This window comes from Pseudophryne corroboree, chromosome 9 (genome assembly GCF_028390025.1).
Source record: "Pseudophryne corroboree isolate aPseCor3 chromosome 9, aPseCor3.hap2, whole genome shotgun sequence".
Classification (NCBI taxonomy): domain Eukaryota; kingdom Metazoa; phylum Chordata; class Amphibia; order Anura; family Myobatrachidae; genus Pseudophryne; species Pseudophryne corroboree.
Genome location: NC_086452.1, coordinates 337,225,670 through 337,242,355, shown reverse-complemented (window position 1 = coordinate 337,242,355; position 16,686 = coordinate 337,225,670). Strand labels below are relative to the sequence as shown.

The following is a 16,686-nucleotide window of genomic DNA, read 5'->3' as shown; positions in this document are numbered from 1 at the left end:
GACGACCAAGGTTAAGATCCTGTGTTCGAACCCTCTGGAGCTAATGGTGTCCAGTAGCCTAAGAAGCGCAACCTAGCCGCAGTTTGCTTCTCTCCCCTCAGTCCCTCGTAGCAGAGAGTCTGTTGCCAGCAGAAGCTCTCTGAAAATAAAAAACCTAACTAAAATACTTTCTTATTAGCAAGCTCAGGAGAGCTCACTAAAAGCACCCAGCTCTGGCCGGGCACAGATTCTAACTGAGGTCTGGAGGAGGGGCATAGAGGGAGGAGCCAGTGCACACCAGGTAGTACTAAATTTTTCTTTAGAGTGCCCAGTCTCCTGCGGAGCCCGTCTATTCCCCATGGTCCTTACGGAGTCCCCAGCATCCACTAGGACGTTAGAGAAATAAACGGTTTATGAGAGAAAACCGACCTGTGCCATTGCCCTGGTGGTCTAGTGGGGTTCCTGTACTACCACAGTGTCCACGCCAGCGCTCAAGGGATCGCGATTTACAGCGGGTCCCGCCGGGGGGACCCACTTACCTCCTCCCTGAGTGCGGCCACGCGATCCAGGAGAACAGCGGTCGTGTGTGTGACTAACTGGAAGAAAACCGGAGCCTCCTCTGTAGGTACCCGGCAACCAGGGTGCGGGAGTGTACAGCGCCACTGGGGGAGGTGATGGAGCTGCAGCAGGAGATGTCTGACTGACATCTAACACAGTCAGTGTCTCTGCTGCCGTCCTTGAAGTCTTCATCTTTCTTTAAAAGCTTCTTCTCAGGGCTGCTGGAGCAACCCCCCTGTTGTATGCCTGCTTACTGCATGGCACCAACTACAAAACTGAGCTCCTGTGCACGGAGGCAGGGTTATAGAGGAGGCAGCGCTATGCATTCTGGGAACAGTCAAAGCTTTGAGCCTGTTGGTGCCTTGGATCAAGATCCTACTCTACACCCCAATGTCATTCCCTGTGGAGCCCAGTGTACCCTGCAGCAGAAATGGAAGATTTCCAACATGTTGGATTTTGCTGACAGATCGTCAAAACTCAGATTGTCAATCAGGCAGAGGCGATCGCAGGGCTAAGACCGCCGTCGGCTGTCTGCCATGCGCCGGCGCACTGCGACGCCAGCGCATGCGCACTTCAGACCTGATCGTGCTGTGCGAACACGCACAGCAGTGATCAGGTCTGAATTAGCCCCTCAGTCTGATATAGCAGCTGAGAGAAGAGAAACAAAAATTAGGACTCTTTATATATTCAAGATTATCTAAACTACATTGTTTTTAAATCTTTCACATTTATAGTCTTATTATTGTACAGTCACTGAAAGGATTAAATGCATGAGAGGAGATGAATGGATTCTGGGCAATCTTCACAATTAAAGTAATAGCTTCCTAGATCATTAGAAAAGCAGCCGAGTTTTAATGCATTATTTATCAACTGGCCTTCCCTTGATTCAATGCAATACATTTACTAAATGACTTTATAATGTAGATAGCGGGATAGTGAGATAGCGATTTACCTTCTCCTTGTTTCACCTGCAGCACTCGAAACGCCTTTGGCCGATCAAATCTGGCTTTTGCTGACACTTTGTCCTTTGTATCCCATACCTTCATGTGTATACGATGTGTTAACGCTTTCAATAAAACTTCTTTTGTAACACAGAGATCAACACTGTGGCTCCATATCAACCATGTTTTATCATTTTCTTGCCATGGTTTTAACAACTAAAAATAAAATGATTAATGTAAGCCAGTGGATTTTTCGCTATAAGGTTTTCAAGACATTTCAGAATGTTTTGTACTAACTGCATACAGTATATTATTCAGTGATTATTCTTTATTTATAAAGCACTGACAGATTAGGCAGCACTGTACAACAAAGTAAATAACATAAACCATGGAATTTCACTTTCACACCATTCTTTTTCACTCTTCACATCACTCACACATGCAGCAGTAGCTGCTCCTACCTATTTAACTCTTTACTTGTATCACTCATGCGGTGCCCTGGGGTTGTCAGGCTGGGTGGCTTTGGGGTGTCCTGCCCCCCGGACCTGAACCCCTGTAGTTAGGGACTTAACCAATGAGAGGCTACCTTGGTGTGGTGGGTAAGCTCATAGCCCTGGCCAGGATTATGCTAAATGCCTCTGGTTATTACAGGTTGAGCTAGTGTGGGATACTGCACCTGCACCTTTTTCCCTCTGTACATTGGGCCTAATTCAGGCCTGATCGTAGCCCTGCAATATTTTACAGGGCTATTATCAGGCACACTGACATGCGGGGGGGAGCCCAGCACAGGGCTAGTCCGCCCCGCATGTCAGGTCTGCCCACTCCCCTCGCAGAAGTACAAGAGCATCGCACAGGGGCGATGCTTTTGCACTTCAAGAGTAGCTCCCGGCCAGCGTAGCTTTTGCATGTTGGCCGGGAGATACTCGTCGCTGCCCGAGTCGCAGCGGCTGCGTGTGACGTCACGCAGCTGCCACGGCCCGCCCCCCACACAGTCCGGCCAACGCACCCGCGCCTACAAAATGGCGGCCTACCGCCCCCTCCCGCTTCTGCCTGTCAATCAGGCAGAGGCGATCGCTAAGCAACGACAGCCGTCGGCTGTCAGCCATGCGCCGGCGCACTTCTGACCTGATAGCTGCGCTGCGATGAACGCAGCGTGAGATCAGGTCAGAATGACCCCCATTGTATTAAGTCTCAAGCAGAGCAGCACCTCATTACCTAATTATGGTGTGCAAACTATGGCCCCCCTCCCTTTGCATTTAATGAACTGTGTCTGCTATTGAAAGGACACATGCACATATGTAAAGGGATAAAAACTGAAGTGAAAAAATAAAATTAGAACAAGTTCAATGTTAAGCTAGCTGGTATAAATTCAAAATTGGAAAGAGTTATTACTTTGTACAATATATATTGTTAATTTTTTATACTTTGTCTAATAATGATATCCGTCTGTCTGCAATTATTCCAACTTACAGGACTTAAAGGATCTGCTACTAATGTCTTAGTGCCAGACACCACAGGAGACGTTCAGAGAGGTTGGGTATGAAATACCTTCAGTCAAGATCCTGAAAGCCAGAATTCCGCCATATTACAGCAAGTATTTTACCCCACCCCTTATCCCAACTCTAATCCACTACTCTCGCAGCCTAACCCTACTCTCCCCTGCCTGCAGCCTAACCCCAACTATTCGCTTCCCCCGCAGCCTAACGCTAACCTCCCCCACCCCCACAGGCTAGTCCATACCCTCCCGCTGGTTCTTATTCTTAACCCTCGTACTTACCACCGGGATGTGTTGGGATCAGTTAAGATCCCGCTGTCTGTCTCCTTACTGTCGGGATCCCGACTGCCGGTATTTTGACCGCATACCTTTCAGAGGTCTTGCGGAATTCATGCCTCGATAGGTCAGAGCTGTTTTAGCAGTAAACAAGTATATATATTTGACTAAAGATCAATAAGGTGACTCCATGTACCCAATTCTTGTCAGCCACATCTACACTAGTGACTGAATGGAAAGAAATGGAAGGCTAAGTAAACTTATTCAGACTTTTTCTATTTTAAGATACTCACCCGAGACTCTTGCTCCATGTACAGCTTAGCCACAACCCCAAACAAGACTACATCTACTTTAGTGGGTTCTGTGTCCTCAGGGAGTAGAAAATATTCAAAGTGGAAATACTGCTGTGCTTTAGGAGCCTCAATCAGCTTGTTGTGGTGCTTATGGCCAGTTTGTCCATTGTGAGCAGGTTTGGGATCATCTTCTTCTACATATATAAAGAAAGACATAAAAAAGGATATTTTACTTGAAATTACTTCTGCCGTATTGATATTTCTGTGATACAAAAAAAAGGATTTTAATTACCTACCGGTAAATCCTTTTCTCGTAGTCCATAGGGGATACTGGGAATCTATTTAGTACCATGGAATATAGACGGGTCCACTTGGAGCAATGGACACTATAGAAGTTTGATAACGTGTGCTGGCTCCTCCCTCTATGACCCTCCTACCAGACTCAGTCTAGGAAACTGTGCCCGAGGAGACGGACATACTTTGAGAGAAGGATATAGATAAGGGAAGTGGTGTGGTTTCAAACCAGCACACAAAAGGAAAGCCATGCTAAGCAAACTTGAAACCAGGAACAGCAACAGCTGAACCAAACAACAGTAGTTAAACAAGTAACCATGCAGGAAGACCGAAGCACTGGACGGGCGACCAGTATCCCCTACGGACTACGAGAAAAGGATTTACCGGTAAGTAATTAAAATCCTATTTAATCTTACGTATTAGGGGATACTGGGAATCCATTTAGTACCATGGTGAAGTACCAAAGCTCCAAACCGGGTGGGAGAGTGCTGAGGGTCCTGCAGAACTGACTGACCAAACTGAAGGTCCTCAGAGGCCAAGGTATCGAACTTGTAAAACTTGGCAAACGTGTTGGAACCTGTCCAAGTAGCTGCTCTGCAGAGCTTTAATGCCGAGACACCCTGGGCAGCCTCCCAAGAGGAACCCACCGACTCAGTAGAGTGGGCCTGTACAGATTTAGGAATCGGCAAGCCTGCCATGGAATAAGCATGCTGGATAGTGAGCCTGATCCAGCAAGCAATTGACTGTTTTGAAGCAAGACACCCAATCTTGTTGGTATCATATAAAACGAACAGCAATTTCCTGTGAAGAGCAGTTTACTTTACATAAATCTTCAATGCCCTTACAACGTCCAAGGACCTGGAAGTAACAGAGGTGTCAGTAACAACCAGGACCACAATTGGCTGGTTGATGTGAAACGCTGACACCATCTTAGGAAGGAATTGCTGACGAGTCCTGAGTTCAGCCCTGTCCTCATGGAAAATTAAGTAGGGGCTCTTGTGAGACAACGCCACCAGCTCCGACACGCGTCTTGCCGCAGCCAAGGCCAACAGCGTGACGGTCTTTCACGTAAGATACTTTATGTCTACCTCCTGTAATGGTTCAAACCAGTCCAATTGGAGGAATGTCAGAACCAAATTGAGATCCCAAGGTGCTGTGGGAGGCACAAAGGGAGGTTGGATGTAAAGAACACCTTTAAAGAACGTCTGGACCTCAGAGAGAGAAGCCAATTGTTTCTGAAAGAAAATAGCAAAGGCCGAAATCTGAACTTTTATGGAGCCTAGGCGTAGACCCACTTCAACTCTAGACTGCAGAAAAAGCAGGAAACGTCATAGATGTGATGGTAATGTTTTGACGTTACCCCATTTGTGGCTTGGATCATAGTCGGGATGACCTTGTTAGGAATCCCTCTCCTGGCTAGAATCAGCCGTTCAACTTCCATGCCGTCAAACGTAGCCGTGGTAAGTCTTGATAGACGAACGGGTCCTGTTGCAGAAGATCCTCTTAAAGAGGCAGAGGCCACAGATCTTCGATTAGCATCTCGAGAAGATCTGCATATCAGGCCCTTTGCGGCCAGTCCGGAGCAATGAGAATTGCTTGAACTCTTTCCATTTTTATTCCTTTGAGAATTCTAGGGTTCAGAGGAATGGAAGGAAACACGTACACTAGCTGGTAGACCTACAGAGTTGTCAGGGCGTCGAAAAGCTACAGCTTGTGGGTCCCTTGACCTGGAACAATACCGCCTGAGCTTCTTGTTGAGTCGAGAGGCCATCATGTCGATTTGTGGATAACCCCACCGACGTGTCAGCTACTGGAACACCTCCGGGTGGAGGCCCCATTACCCCCGGTGCAGGTCGTGTCTGCTGAGTAAGTATGCTTCCCAGTTGTCTTCTCCCGGAATGAAGACCGCTGACAACGCCACAGCGTTTCTCTCTGCCCAGAGGAGAATTCTTAACACCTCTGAAATTGCTGCTCTGATTTTCGTTCCGCCCTGTCGGTTTATGTACGTTACTGCCGTCACATTGTCCGACTGGACCTGAATGGCCTGATCTTGAAGAAGATGTGAGGCCTGCAGAAGGGCGTTGTATACGGCCCTAAGTTCCAGAATGTTGATTGGAAGGATGACTTCCTGACTGGACCATCTTCCTTGAAACTGCACCCCCTGAGTGACTGCTCCCCAACCTCTGAGGCTTGCATCTATGGTTAACAGAATCCAATTCTGAATTCCGAACCTCCAACCCTCGACGAGGTGAGAAGTCTGTAGCCACCACAGAAGGGAGATCCTGGCTTTTGGCGACAGACGGATCCTCTGGTGCATGTGAAGATGCGATCCAGACCATTTGTCCAACAGATCGAGCTGGAAGGGTCTTGCGTGAAACCTTCTGTATTGAAGAGCCTCGTAAGAGGCCACCATTTTCCCCAGAAGGCGAATGCATAGATGCACCGATATCCGGGTTGGCTTCAGGACATCCAGAACCATCGACTGGATCACTAATGCCTTTTCCAACGGAAGGAACACCTTCTGCGACTCCATATCCAGTATCATTCCCAAGAATGGAAGCCTCCGTGTTGGCTCTAGGTGAGATTTCGGAAGGTTCAGAATCCACCCATGATCCAGGCGTAATCTGGTCGTGAGACCAATGTCCTCCAACAACTGCTCTATGGACGCAGCCTTTATCAGAAGCTCGTCCAGGTAAGGAATTACGTTTACTCCCTGTCTGCGAAGCAACATCAACACCTCTGCCATCACTTTGGTGAACACCCTTGGTGCCGTGGAGAGACAAAATGGCAGGGCCTGAAACTGGTAGTGACAGTCCTGCAGTGCAAACCGTAGATAAGCCTGATGAGGTGGCCACATCGGAATGTGAAGCTATGCATCCTTGACATCCAGAGACGCTAGGAATTCCCCCCTCTTCCAGACCTGAGATCTCCGCTCTCAGAGACTCCATCTTGAACTTGAACATTCGGAAGTACAGGTTCAATGATTTGAGATTCAGAATTGGTCTTACGGAACCGTCCGGTTTTGTAACTACAGACAAGCTGGAATAGTATCCATTGTTTTGTAGATGATGTGGAACTGGAACAATGACCTGGGTCTGTAACAGTTTTTGAATGTCTTCCTGTAAGGTTACTCTTGCTTCCTGTGAAACTGGTAAGCCTGATTTGAAGAATCTGTGAGGTGGGAGATCCTGGAACTCCAGCCGGTAGCCCTGTGATATTAGGTCTATGACCCAGGGATCCTGGCAAGATCTTGTCCAGGTGTGACTGAAGAATTGTAGCCGGCCTCCCACCTGCCAGTCTCCCAGGCATCGCGGTCCACCGTCATGCGGAAAGTTTTGAGGAAACAGAGCCTGAGCTCCGTTCCTGTGAACCAGCAGTCGCTGGCTTGCGTGGTTTACCTCTATCACCTCTGGTGGTGGTAAAAGAACCTCTGGCCTTGCCCCTAAACTTGGCAGTCCGAAAGGACTGTAAATTGGGTCCTGTGTAGGCCTTCCAGGCTGGCGGAGCTGCAGAAGGCAAATAAGTGGACTTACCCGCAGTAGCTCGTGAGATCCACTTGTCAAGTTCATCGCCAAATAAGGCCTCACCTGTGAATGGCAGGCCTTCCACACCTTTTTTGGAATCGGCGTCAGCAGTCCACTGACGTAGCCATAAACCCCTGCGTGCCGACACTGTTGTGCAGCAGGAGCAACACAATTTCCTCCTGAGGTAAGGTGTCTAACCTCTCAATTAAATTACCAGACCATATAGCAATGGCTCGAGTAATCCACCCACATGTTGAAGTGGGTCTCTGGGTCACCCCTGCAGCTGTGTACAAAGATTTGAGTGTTGTCTCAATCTTACGATCAGCTGCATCCTTTCGGGAGGCTGCACCAGGAACAGGTAGTACTATTTTATGTGAGGCAACATGCAAAGAATTTTTCCCAGCGCAAATTTGCGCTGGGAAAAATTCTTTGCATGTTGTATCTTCTACAGCGGAGCAAGGTAGTAGCCCCGCCTCCTTCAGCTGCATTGTCCATGACTAACCTATTCCTCCACTATAGCGCAGTACCCAAACCTTTTCTTGTGTTGTCTCGTATTTTATGTGAGAGCCTGGAGACTGATGTATCCACTATCAGTGGATTTTTCCATTTTTTCGTATCCTCAGGAGGAAAAGGAAAAGATGATAATATTCGCCTAAGAATTTGAAATTTCTCATCTTGACTAACCCACGGTTCTTCAAACAGGGTATTCAGTTCCTTTGATATGGGAAAAGTGGCTGAGGATTTTTTCTTTATATTAAAGTAAGATTCCTTAAACTCCTCGGTCACCTTATCAGGGATATTTAGGACTTCTCTGATAGAATCTATGAGAGCCTCTACACCCTGCGACAGAGTACCCTCCCCTGCCTCTATGTCCACCTCGCCTTCCTCCATTTCTGACCCTGCATTATCAGAGTCAGAATGCAGGATCTGGGCCAAAGTACGTTTTGCGGACAAATGGTAGAGGACTAAGTCGCTGGTCTGAGGACTAAGTCCTTTTGCATAAACTCAGCCATATACTGTCTTAAGTATTGCGTCTCTTTCTCATTACAAGATAATTAGTAGAGATGGTGGAAATCATCCCCCTAATGGAGTCCAGCCATGCTGGCTCCGCCCCACTAGCCTGAGAAGGGATACTACACTGAGTACACACTAGTGAACCCCCCGGAGAAGATGAACACTGTGCCTTACATGAAATACACTCTTTGCCTAATACCCCTTTCACATTGCACAAATAACCCGGTATCGACACGGCATATTGGCGGGTCGACGTGGGTCAGTGTGCGGTGTAAAAGGGCCATGTCCGAATTCCCAGGTCGCCTGACCCGGTAGTTCAACCCGGGTAATAAGAAGGGTTATTCCCGGGTTGAATACCGGGTCAGGTGCAGTGTGAATGGGTTGCCGTGTCGATGCGGCCCGGTACCCATTCACAGCATAGGAAGAGGCGGTACCTCCACTCCCCCCATCCCCCCCACCACTATGGCAACCGGCCCGGGAAGGCCAGCAAGCAGCCACCAATGCCGAATCCCACACGGGAAGGGCCCGTTTCCAATTCCTGGGTGGGATCCGGCATTGGAGATGTGAAAGCGGTAATACTGCCGCAGTGACAGCACACACACAGGAAAAGGTTAAATGCACAATTAGCCCACAAAGAGCCCTTCCCGAGAGTCACAGAGAAAGGATAGAACCAGCACATGGCACCCTTATCGCTAAAGCCAAGCTTATCTGGGTCACAGACTAAGTACCTAGATTAGGGATTTAGTACACTATTATGTTGCTCCTCCAAGCAATGACCCCCCTGGTACCGCTGAGGTAATCTGGAGGCTCTCTGGAGGAGCTGCGCGTCCCTGTCAGTCAGCGTCTGTGTCAGCTGCAGTAGGGTAAAATGGCGCCTGCGAGCTGCTGGATCCACTCATAGTGAAGCCCCGTCCCTTCAATGGCGCGCGGCCTTCCCGCTCTTCTTTATACCGGCTTTATGTGTCTGTGTGCATAAAATGGAGACAGTCCCCTTTTAAGCCTGTATTGCCAGTCTGGGTACTGTGTACACTACAGTATGCGTCTCCATACCCTTATGCCGCCATAATGGCCGGCGACCCGCTAACCGGGATGCCGGCTTAGTACTCACTATTCTTCTTTCTTCTGGCTCTGTTAGGGGTGGCGGCGTGCTGCGGGAATGTACGCTCGCCGCGATGGGGTTTGCAAACAGTTCCCTCCGGAGCTAGCGTCCTGTCAGCGGGAACGGGACCATTAACCCTTAGTGGGGTTGGGCCGCCCCCCCCCCACCACCTAAGTCCAACAAAGCAGGCAGGCTGGTGCCATCCAGTCCTGCCTGAAATGAAATTTAAAAATAGATGCAGAAAACTCTTCAGGAACTTCCAGAGATGTGCCTTCGGGCACATTTTCTAAACGGAGTCTGGTAGGAGGGGCATAGAGGGAGAAGCCAGCACACGTTATCAAACTTCTATAGTGCCCATGGCTCCAAGTGGACCCGTCTACACCCCATGGTACTAAATGTATCCCCAGTATCCCCTAGGACGTAAGAGAAAAGTACAGTAAGTAAACTTAATGGAAACTATATGCTTCATGCACAAATATAAAAAAAGAAAGAAAAGAAGCAGAAACTGCAATTCCCAGTGAAAAAGTAAAGGTGATGTCTACTATGATCACTGTTTAACTTAACTCTGACTGGCAGATTGGTTGTAGGTCCTCTGTTGGGAACCTGCCTTTATTGTAAAACAGAATGAATCATTTAGAGATATGTAAGTATCACTTGAAACAATGGCCCTCATTCCGAGTTGATCGTAGCAGGAAATTTTTTAGCAGTTGGGCAAAACCATGTGCACTGCAGGGGGGGCAGATATAACATTTGCAGAAAGAGTTAGATTTGGGTGGGTTATTTTGTTTCTGTGCAGGGTAAATACTGACTGCTTTATTTTTACACTGCAATTTAGATTGCAGATTGAACACACCCCACCCAAATCTAACTCTCTCTGCACATTTTAAATCTGCCTCCCCTGCACTGCACATGGTTTTGCCCAACTGCTAAAAAAAATCCTGCTGTGATCAACTCGGAATTACCCCCAATGTATGAAATGGGTATGATCACCAGGGGACGGCAGCACAGTACTTGGATGGTTGCTGAAGCCATCCAACCAGGTGCCACCATCCCATGACAAATTTCTGTCATCTTTGTAAAGTCCATCTTCTGTCTAGGAGAAATACCCCCACAATTCTACTTGCTGGGAAAGACTGAATTAAAAATATGCAAAAGCTATATATATAATAGTATTTTAATACCTACCGGTAAATCCTTTTCTCCTAGTCCGTAGAGGATGCTGGGGACTCCAAAAGGACCATGGGGTATAGACGGGATCCGCAGGAGACATGGGCACACTAAAAAGACTTTGACTGGGTGTGAACTGGCTCCTCCCTCTATGCCCTTCCTCCAGACCTCAGTTATAGGAACTGTGCCCAGGGGAGACGGACATTTCGAGGAAAGGATTTTTGTTAAACTAAAGGCGAGAGACATACCAGCTCACACCACAAACACACCGTACAACTGGATCAGCAGGAAAACCAGATAACAGTATGAACTAACAACAGCAACAAGCTGAATATAACTGATACACAAACCTCGTGTAACCGAAAATAACCAGTATCAATACAACTGCAAGGAACAGTCCGCACTGGGATGGGCGCCCAGCATCCTCTACGGACTAGGAGAAAATAAGATTTTAAACCTACCGGTAAATCTATTTCTCCTAGTCCGTAGAGGATGCTGGGGACTCCGTAAGGACCATGGGGTATAGACGGGCTCCGCAGGAGATAGGGCACCTAAAAAGAACTTTGACTATGGGTGTGCACTGGCTCCTCCCTCTATGCCCCTCCTCCAGACCTCAGTTAGAGAACTGCGCCCAGAGAAGATGGACAATACAAGGCAGGATTTAGCAATCCAAGGGCAAGATTCATACCAGCCCACACCAATCATACCATGTAACCTGGAACATACATAACCAGTTAACAGTATGAACAAAAACAACAGTAACGGTCCTAGACCGATGTCAACTGTAACATAACCCTTATGTAAGCAACAACTATATACAAGTCTTGCAGAGTTTCCGCACTGGGACGGGCGCCCAGCATCCTCTACGGAATAGTGGAGAAATAGATTTACCGGTAGGTTTAAAATCTTATTTTCTCTTACATCCTAGAGGATGCTGGGGACTCTGTAAGGACCATGGGGTTTATACCAAAGCATCCAATCGGGCGGGAGAGTGCGTATGACTCTGCAGCACCAACTGAGCAAACGCTAGGTCCTCATCAGCCAGGGTATCAAACTTGTAGAATTTAGCAAAAGTGTTTGACCCCGACCAAGTCGCCGCTCGGCAAAGTTGTAAAGCCGAGACGTCTCGGGCAGCCGCCCAAGAAGAGCCCACCTTCCTAGTGGAATGGGCCTTAACCGAATTTGGTACCGGCAATCCAGCCGTAGAGTGAGCCTGCTGAATCGTATTACAGATCCAGCGAGCAATAGTCTGTTTTGAAGCAGGAGCGCCAATCTTATTGGCCGCATACAGGACAAACAGAGCCTCTGTTTTCCTAATTCTAGCCGTCCTGGCTACATAAATCTTTAAGGCCCTGACTACGTCTAGGGATCTGGAATCCACCAGGTCACCGGTAGCCACAGGCACCACGATAGGTTGATTCATATGGAACGAAGAAACCACTTTAGGCAAAAATTGCGGACGTGTCCTCAATTCAGCTCGATCCACATGAAAAATCAAGTAGGGGCTCTTGTGTGATAGAGCCGCCAATTCTGACACTCGCCTTGCTGATGCTAAGGCCAACAACATGACCACCTTCCAAGTAAGAAATTTCAACTCAACCTTGTTAAGCGGTTCAAACCAGTGTGATTTTAGGAACTGCAACACAACGTTCAGGTCCCATGGTGCCACTGGAGGCACAAAAGGGGGCTGGATGTGCAGCACTCCCTTTACAAACGTCTGGACTTCTGGAAGAGAAGCCAATTCCTTCTGAAAGAAAATCGAGAGGGCTGAAATCTGTACCTTAACCGAGCCTAATTTCAGGCCCATATCCACTCCTGTCTGTAGGAAGTGGAGAAAACGACCCAGATGAAAAACTTCCGTAGGTGCATTCTTGGTCTCACACCAAGACACATACTTTCGCCAGATCCGGTGATAATGTTTTATCGTCACCTCCTTCCTAGCCTTTATTAAAGTAGGGATGACCTCTTCCGGAATCCCCTTTTTTGCTAGGATTCTGCGTTCAACCGCCATGCCGTCAAACGTAACCGCGGTAAGTCTTGAAATACACAGGGCCCCTGCTGCAACAGGTCTTCCCTCAGAGGAAGAGGCCAGGGGTCTCCTGTGAGCATCTCTTGTAGATCCGAGTACCAGGCCCTTCGAGGCCAGTCTAGGACAACGAGTATCGTCTGTACTCTTCTTCGTCTTATGATCCTCAACACTTTCGTGATGAGAGGAAGAGGAGGAAACACGTAGACCGATTCGAACACCCACGGTGTTACCTGTGCGTCTACTGCTACTGCCTGAGGGTCCCGAGACCTTGCGCAATACCTCCGAAGTTTTTTGTTGAGGCGTGACGCCATCATGTCTATTTGAGGGGTTCCCCAAAGACGTGTTACGTCTGCAAAGACTTCTTGATGAAGTCCCCACTCTCCTGGATGGAGATCGTGTCTGCTGAGGAAGTCTGCTTCCCAGTTGTCTACTCCCGGAATGAAGACAGCCGACAGAGCGCTTACATGATTTTCCGCCCAGCGAAGAATCCTTGTGGCTTCCGCCATCGCGACTCTGCTTCTTGTCCCGCCTTGGCGGTTCACATGAGCCACTGCTGTGACATTGTCTGATTGAATCAGAACCGGTAGGTTTCGAAGAAAACTCTCCGCTTGTCGAAGGCCGTTGTAAATGGCCCTGAGTTCCAACACATTGATGTGTAGACAGGACTCCTGGTCTGACCAAAGACCCTGAAAAGTATTTCCCTGTGTGACCGCTCCCCATCCTCGGAGGCTCGCGTCCGTGGTAACCAGGATCCAGTCCTGAATCCCGAACCGGCGACCCTCCAGTAGGTGAGCACTTTGCAACCACCACAGGAGGGACACTCTGGTTCCCGGGGACAGAGTTATTTTCCGATGTAAGTGCAGATGGGACCCTGACCACTTGTCCAGAAGGTCCCATTGAAAAATCCGTGCATGGAACCTTCCGAAGGGAATGGCCTCGTAGGCCGCCACCATTTTTCCCAGAACTCAAGTGCATTGGTGAACTGACACCCTTTTTGGTTTTAGCAGTTCTCTGACCATGTTCTGGATGTCTTGGGCCTTCTCTATTGGGAGAAAGACCTTCATTTGTTCCGTATCCAATATCATACCTAGGAACGGTAGTCGAGTTGTCGGAATCAACTGTGACTTTGGTAGATTTAGAATCCAACCGTGTTGCTGGAGCACTCTCAGAGAGAGCGCCACACTGCTCAGCAATTTCTCCCTTGATCTCGCTTTTATCAGGAGATCGTCCAAGTATGGGATAATTGTCACTCCATACTTGCGCAGGACCACCATCATTTCCGCCATTATTTTGGTGAAAATCCTCGGGGCCGTGGAAAGTCCAAACGGCAACGTCTGAAATTGGAAAAGACAATCCTGTACAGCGAATCTCAGGTATTCCTGATGGGGGGCATATATGGGGACATGAAGGTACGCATCCTTTATGTCCAGAGACACCATAAACTCCCCCTCCTCCATGTTGGCTATTATCGCTCTGAGTGATTCCATTTTGAATTTGAATCTTTTTATGTACAGGTTTAGGTATTTCAGATTCAAAATCGGTCTGACCGAACCGTCCGGTTTCGGGACCACAAATAGGGTTGAGTAGTAACCTCTTCCCTGCTGGTGCAGGGGAACCTTGATTATCACTTGCTGTATACACAGCGTTTGAATTGCAGCTAACACTACATCCCTTTCCGATGTGGAAGCTGGTAGGGCCGATTTGAAAAATCGGCGCGGGGGCACCTCCTCGAATTCCAGTTTGTAACCCTGGGAAACTATTTCCAACACCCAGGGATTCAGGTCCGAACTGACCCAGGCCTGACTGAAAAGTCGAAGACGTGCCCCCACCGGTGCGGACTCCCTCAGGGGAGCCCCAGCGTCATGCTGTGGGTTTTGGAGCAGCCGGGGAGGACTTTTGTTCCTGGGCACCTGCTGCAGCAGGTGCTCTCTTGCCTCTGCCCTTACCTCTGGCGAGGAAAGAGGATCCCCGACCTCTTTTGGACTTGTGCGACGGAAAGGACTGCATCTAATAGGGTGTTACTTTCTTTTGCTGTTGGGGAATATATGGTAAAAAATTTGATTTACCTGCTGTAGCTGTGGAAACCAGGTCCGTCAGCCCATCCCCGAACAATACATCCCCCCTATAGGGTAGTACTTCCATATGTTTCTTGTAATCCGCATCACCTGTCCATTGGCGAGTCCATAAGGATCTTCTCGCTGAGATAGCCATGGCATTGGCCCTAGAAGCTAGCAATCCAATGTCCCTTTGAGCATCCCTCATAAATAAGGCTGCGTCTTTTATATGGGCTAGAGTTAGGAATATAGTATCCTTATCCATAGTATCAAATTGATCTGTCAACTCATCTGTCCAAGCTGCAATTGCGCTACACACCCATGCCGACGCAATCGTCGGTCTTAGCACAGCACCCGTATGAGAATAAATACCCTTTAAGGTAGTTTCTTGCCTGCGATCTGCTGGGTCTTTAAGGGCCGCTGTGTCAGGAGACGGTAGCGCCACTTTCTTGGAAAAGCGCGTCAGGGCCTTGTCCACAGTGGGGGGTAATTCCCAAATCTCCCTGTCCTGCTTAGGGAAAAGGTATGCCATAAAAATTCTTTTGGGGATCTGCGGTCTCTTATCCGGAGTCTCCCAAGCTTTTCCAAAGAACTCATTTAATTCATGAGATGTGGGAAAATTAATAATCTGTTTCTTTTCCTTAAACATGTGTACCCTTGTGTCGGGGACTGAGGGTTCATCCACAATATGCAACACATCCCTTATTGCCACAATCATACACTGAATAGTTTTAGTCACCCTAGGGTGCAATTTTACTTCGTCATAGTCGACACTGGAATCAGAATCCGTGACGGTAGTAGTGTCTTGTGTTAAGGGACGCTTTTGAGACCCCGACGGGCCCTGTGAGTCGGTCCAATCTGAGGATTGACCGCCTGATGTCCCCCCTAAACCAGCCTTATCAAGCCTTTTATGTAAAGATGCCACACTTGCATGCAACGTATGCCACATGTCCATCCAATCAGGAGTCGGCACAACCGACGGGGACACACCACTCATTTGCTCCACCTCCTCCTTGGAGAAGCCTTCCGCCTCAGACATGTCGACACACACGTACCGACACCCCACACACACAGGGATTTACCTATAAGGGGACAAAACCCCAACCAGGCCCTTAGGAGAGACAGAGAGATAGAGTATGCCAGCACACACCCAGCGCTTAAAAACACTGGAATATACAACCAGATAGCGCTTTTATATGTTTATAATCGTAATCTCCACTCACTGCGTCGCCAAAGTGCCCCCCTCCTCCTTTTTCCAACCTGTGAAGCTCAGCAGGGGAGAGAACAGGGAGCCAGCGTTTTCTCATGCAGCCTCTGTGGAGAAAATGGGGCTGGTTAGTGCTGAGGATCAAGCCCCGCCCACCCGACGGCGGGCTTCGGTCCCTTCATCATATATTAATAAAATGGCGGGGGTCCGCGGATTTATTGTCCCCCAGCCTAATCCACCTTATTTATGGCCAAAACGAGGTTTATTGCTGCCCAGGGCGCCCCCCCCCTGCGCCCTGCACCCTTCAGTGCCTGCTTTGTGTGTGTGACTGGGAGCAATGGCGCGCAGCTTACCGCTGCGCGCTTACCTCATGAAGATCTGATGTCTTCTGCCGCCTGAAGTCTTTTCCTCAATACTCGCCCGGCTTCTATCTTCGGCATCTGTGAGGAGGACGGTGGCGGCGCGGCTTCGGGACGAACCCCAGGTGAGACCTGTGTTCCGACTCCCTCTGGAGCTAATGGTGTCCAGTAGCCTAGAAGCAGTGCCCAACTTTACAAGCCAGCTCTGCTTCTCTCTCCTCGGTCCCACGATGCAGGGAGCCTGTTGCCAACAGGACTCCCTGAAAATAAAAAACCTAACAAAATTCTTTTTCCACAGAAAACTCTGGAGAGCTCTCTGCAGTGCACCCATTCTCCTCTGGGCACAAGATCTAACTGAGGTCTGGAGGAGGGGCATAGAGGGAGGAGCCAGTGCACA

At 48.7% G+C, this 16,686-nt stretch overlaps 1 protein-coding gene across 3 annotated transcripts in view; it reads right to left on the bottom strand.

Annotated features, from left to right (window-relative positions):
• CFAP92 (cilia and flagella associated protein 92 (putative)) overlaps positions 1-16,686 on the bottom strand; it is a 567,578-nt gene that overhangs the window by 514,687 nt on the left and 36,205 nt on the right. For all 3 annotated transcript variants that reach the window (XM_063940590.1, XM_063940589.1, XM_063940591.1), the window contains exons 3-4: positions 3,543-3,736; positions 1,490-1,694 (exon numbers count right to left, since the gene is read on the bottom strand). In XM_063940590.1, coding sequence (XP_063796660.1) covers positions 1,490-1,694; positions 3,543-3,736 — 399 coding nt within the window. The remainder of the gene's footprint in view (positions 1-1,489; positions 1,695-3,542; positions 3,737-16,686) is intronic.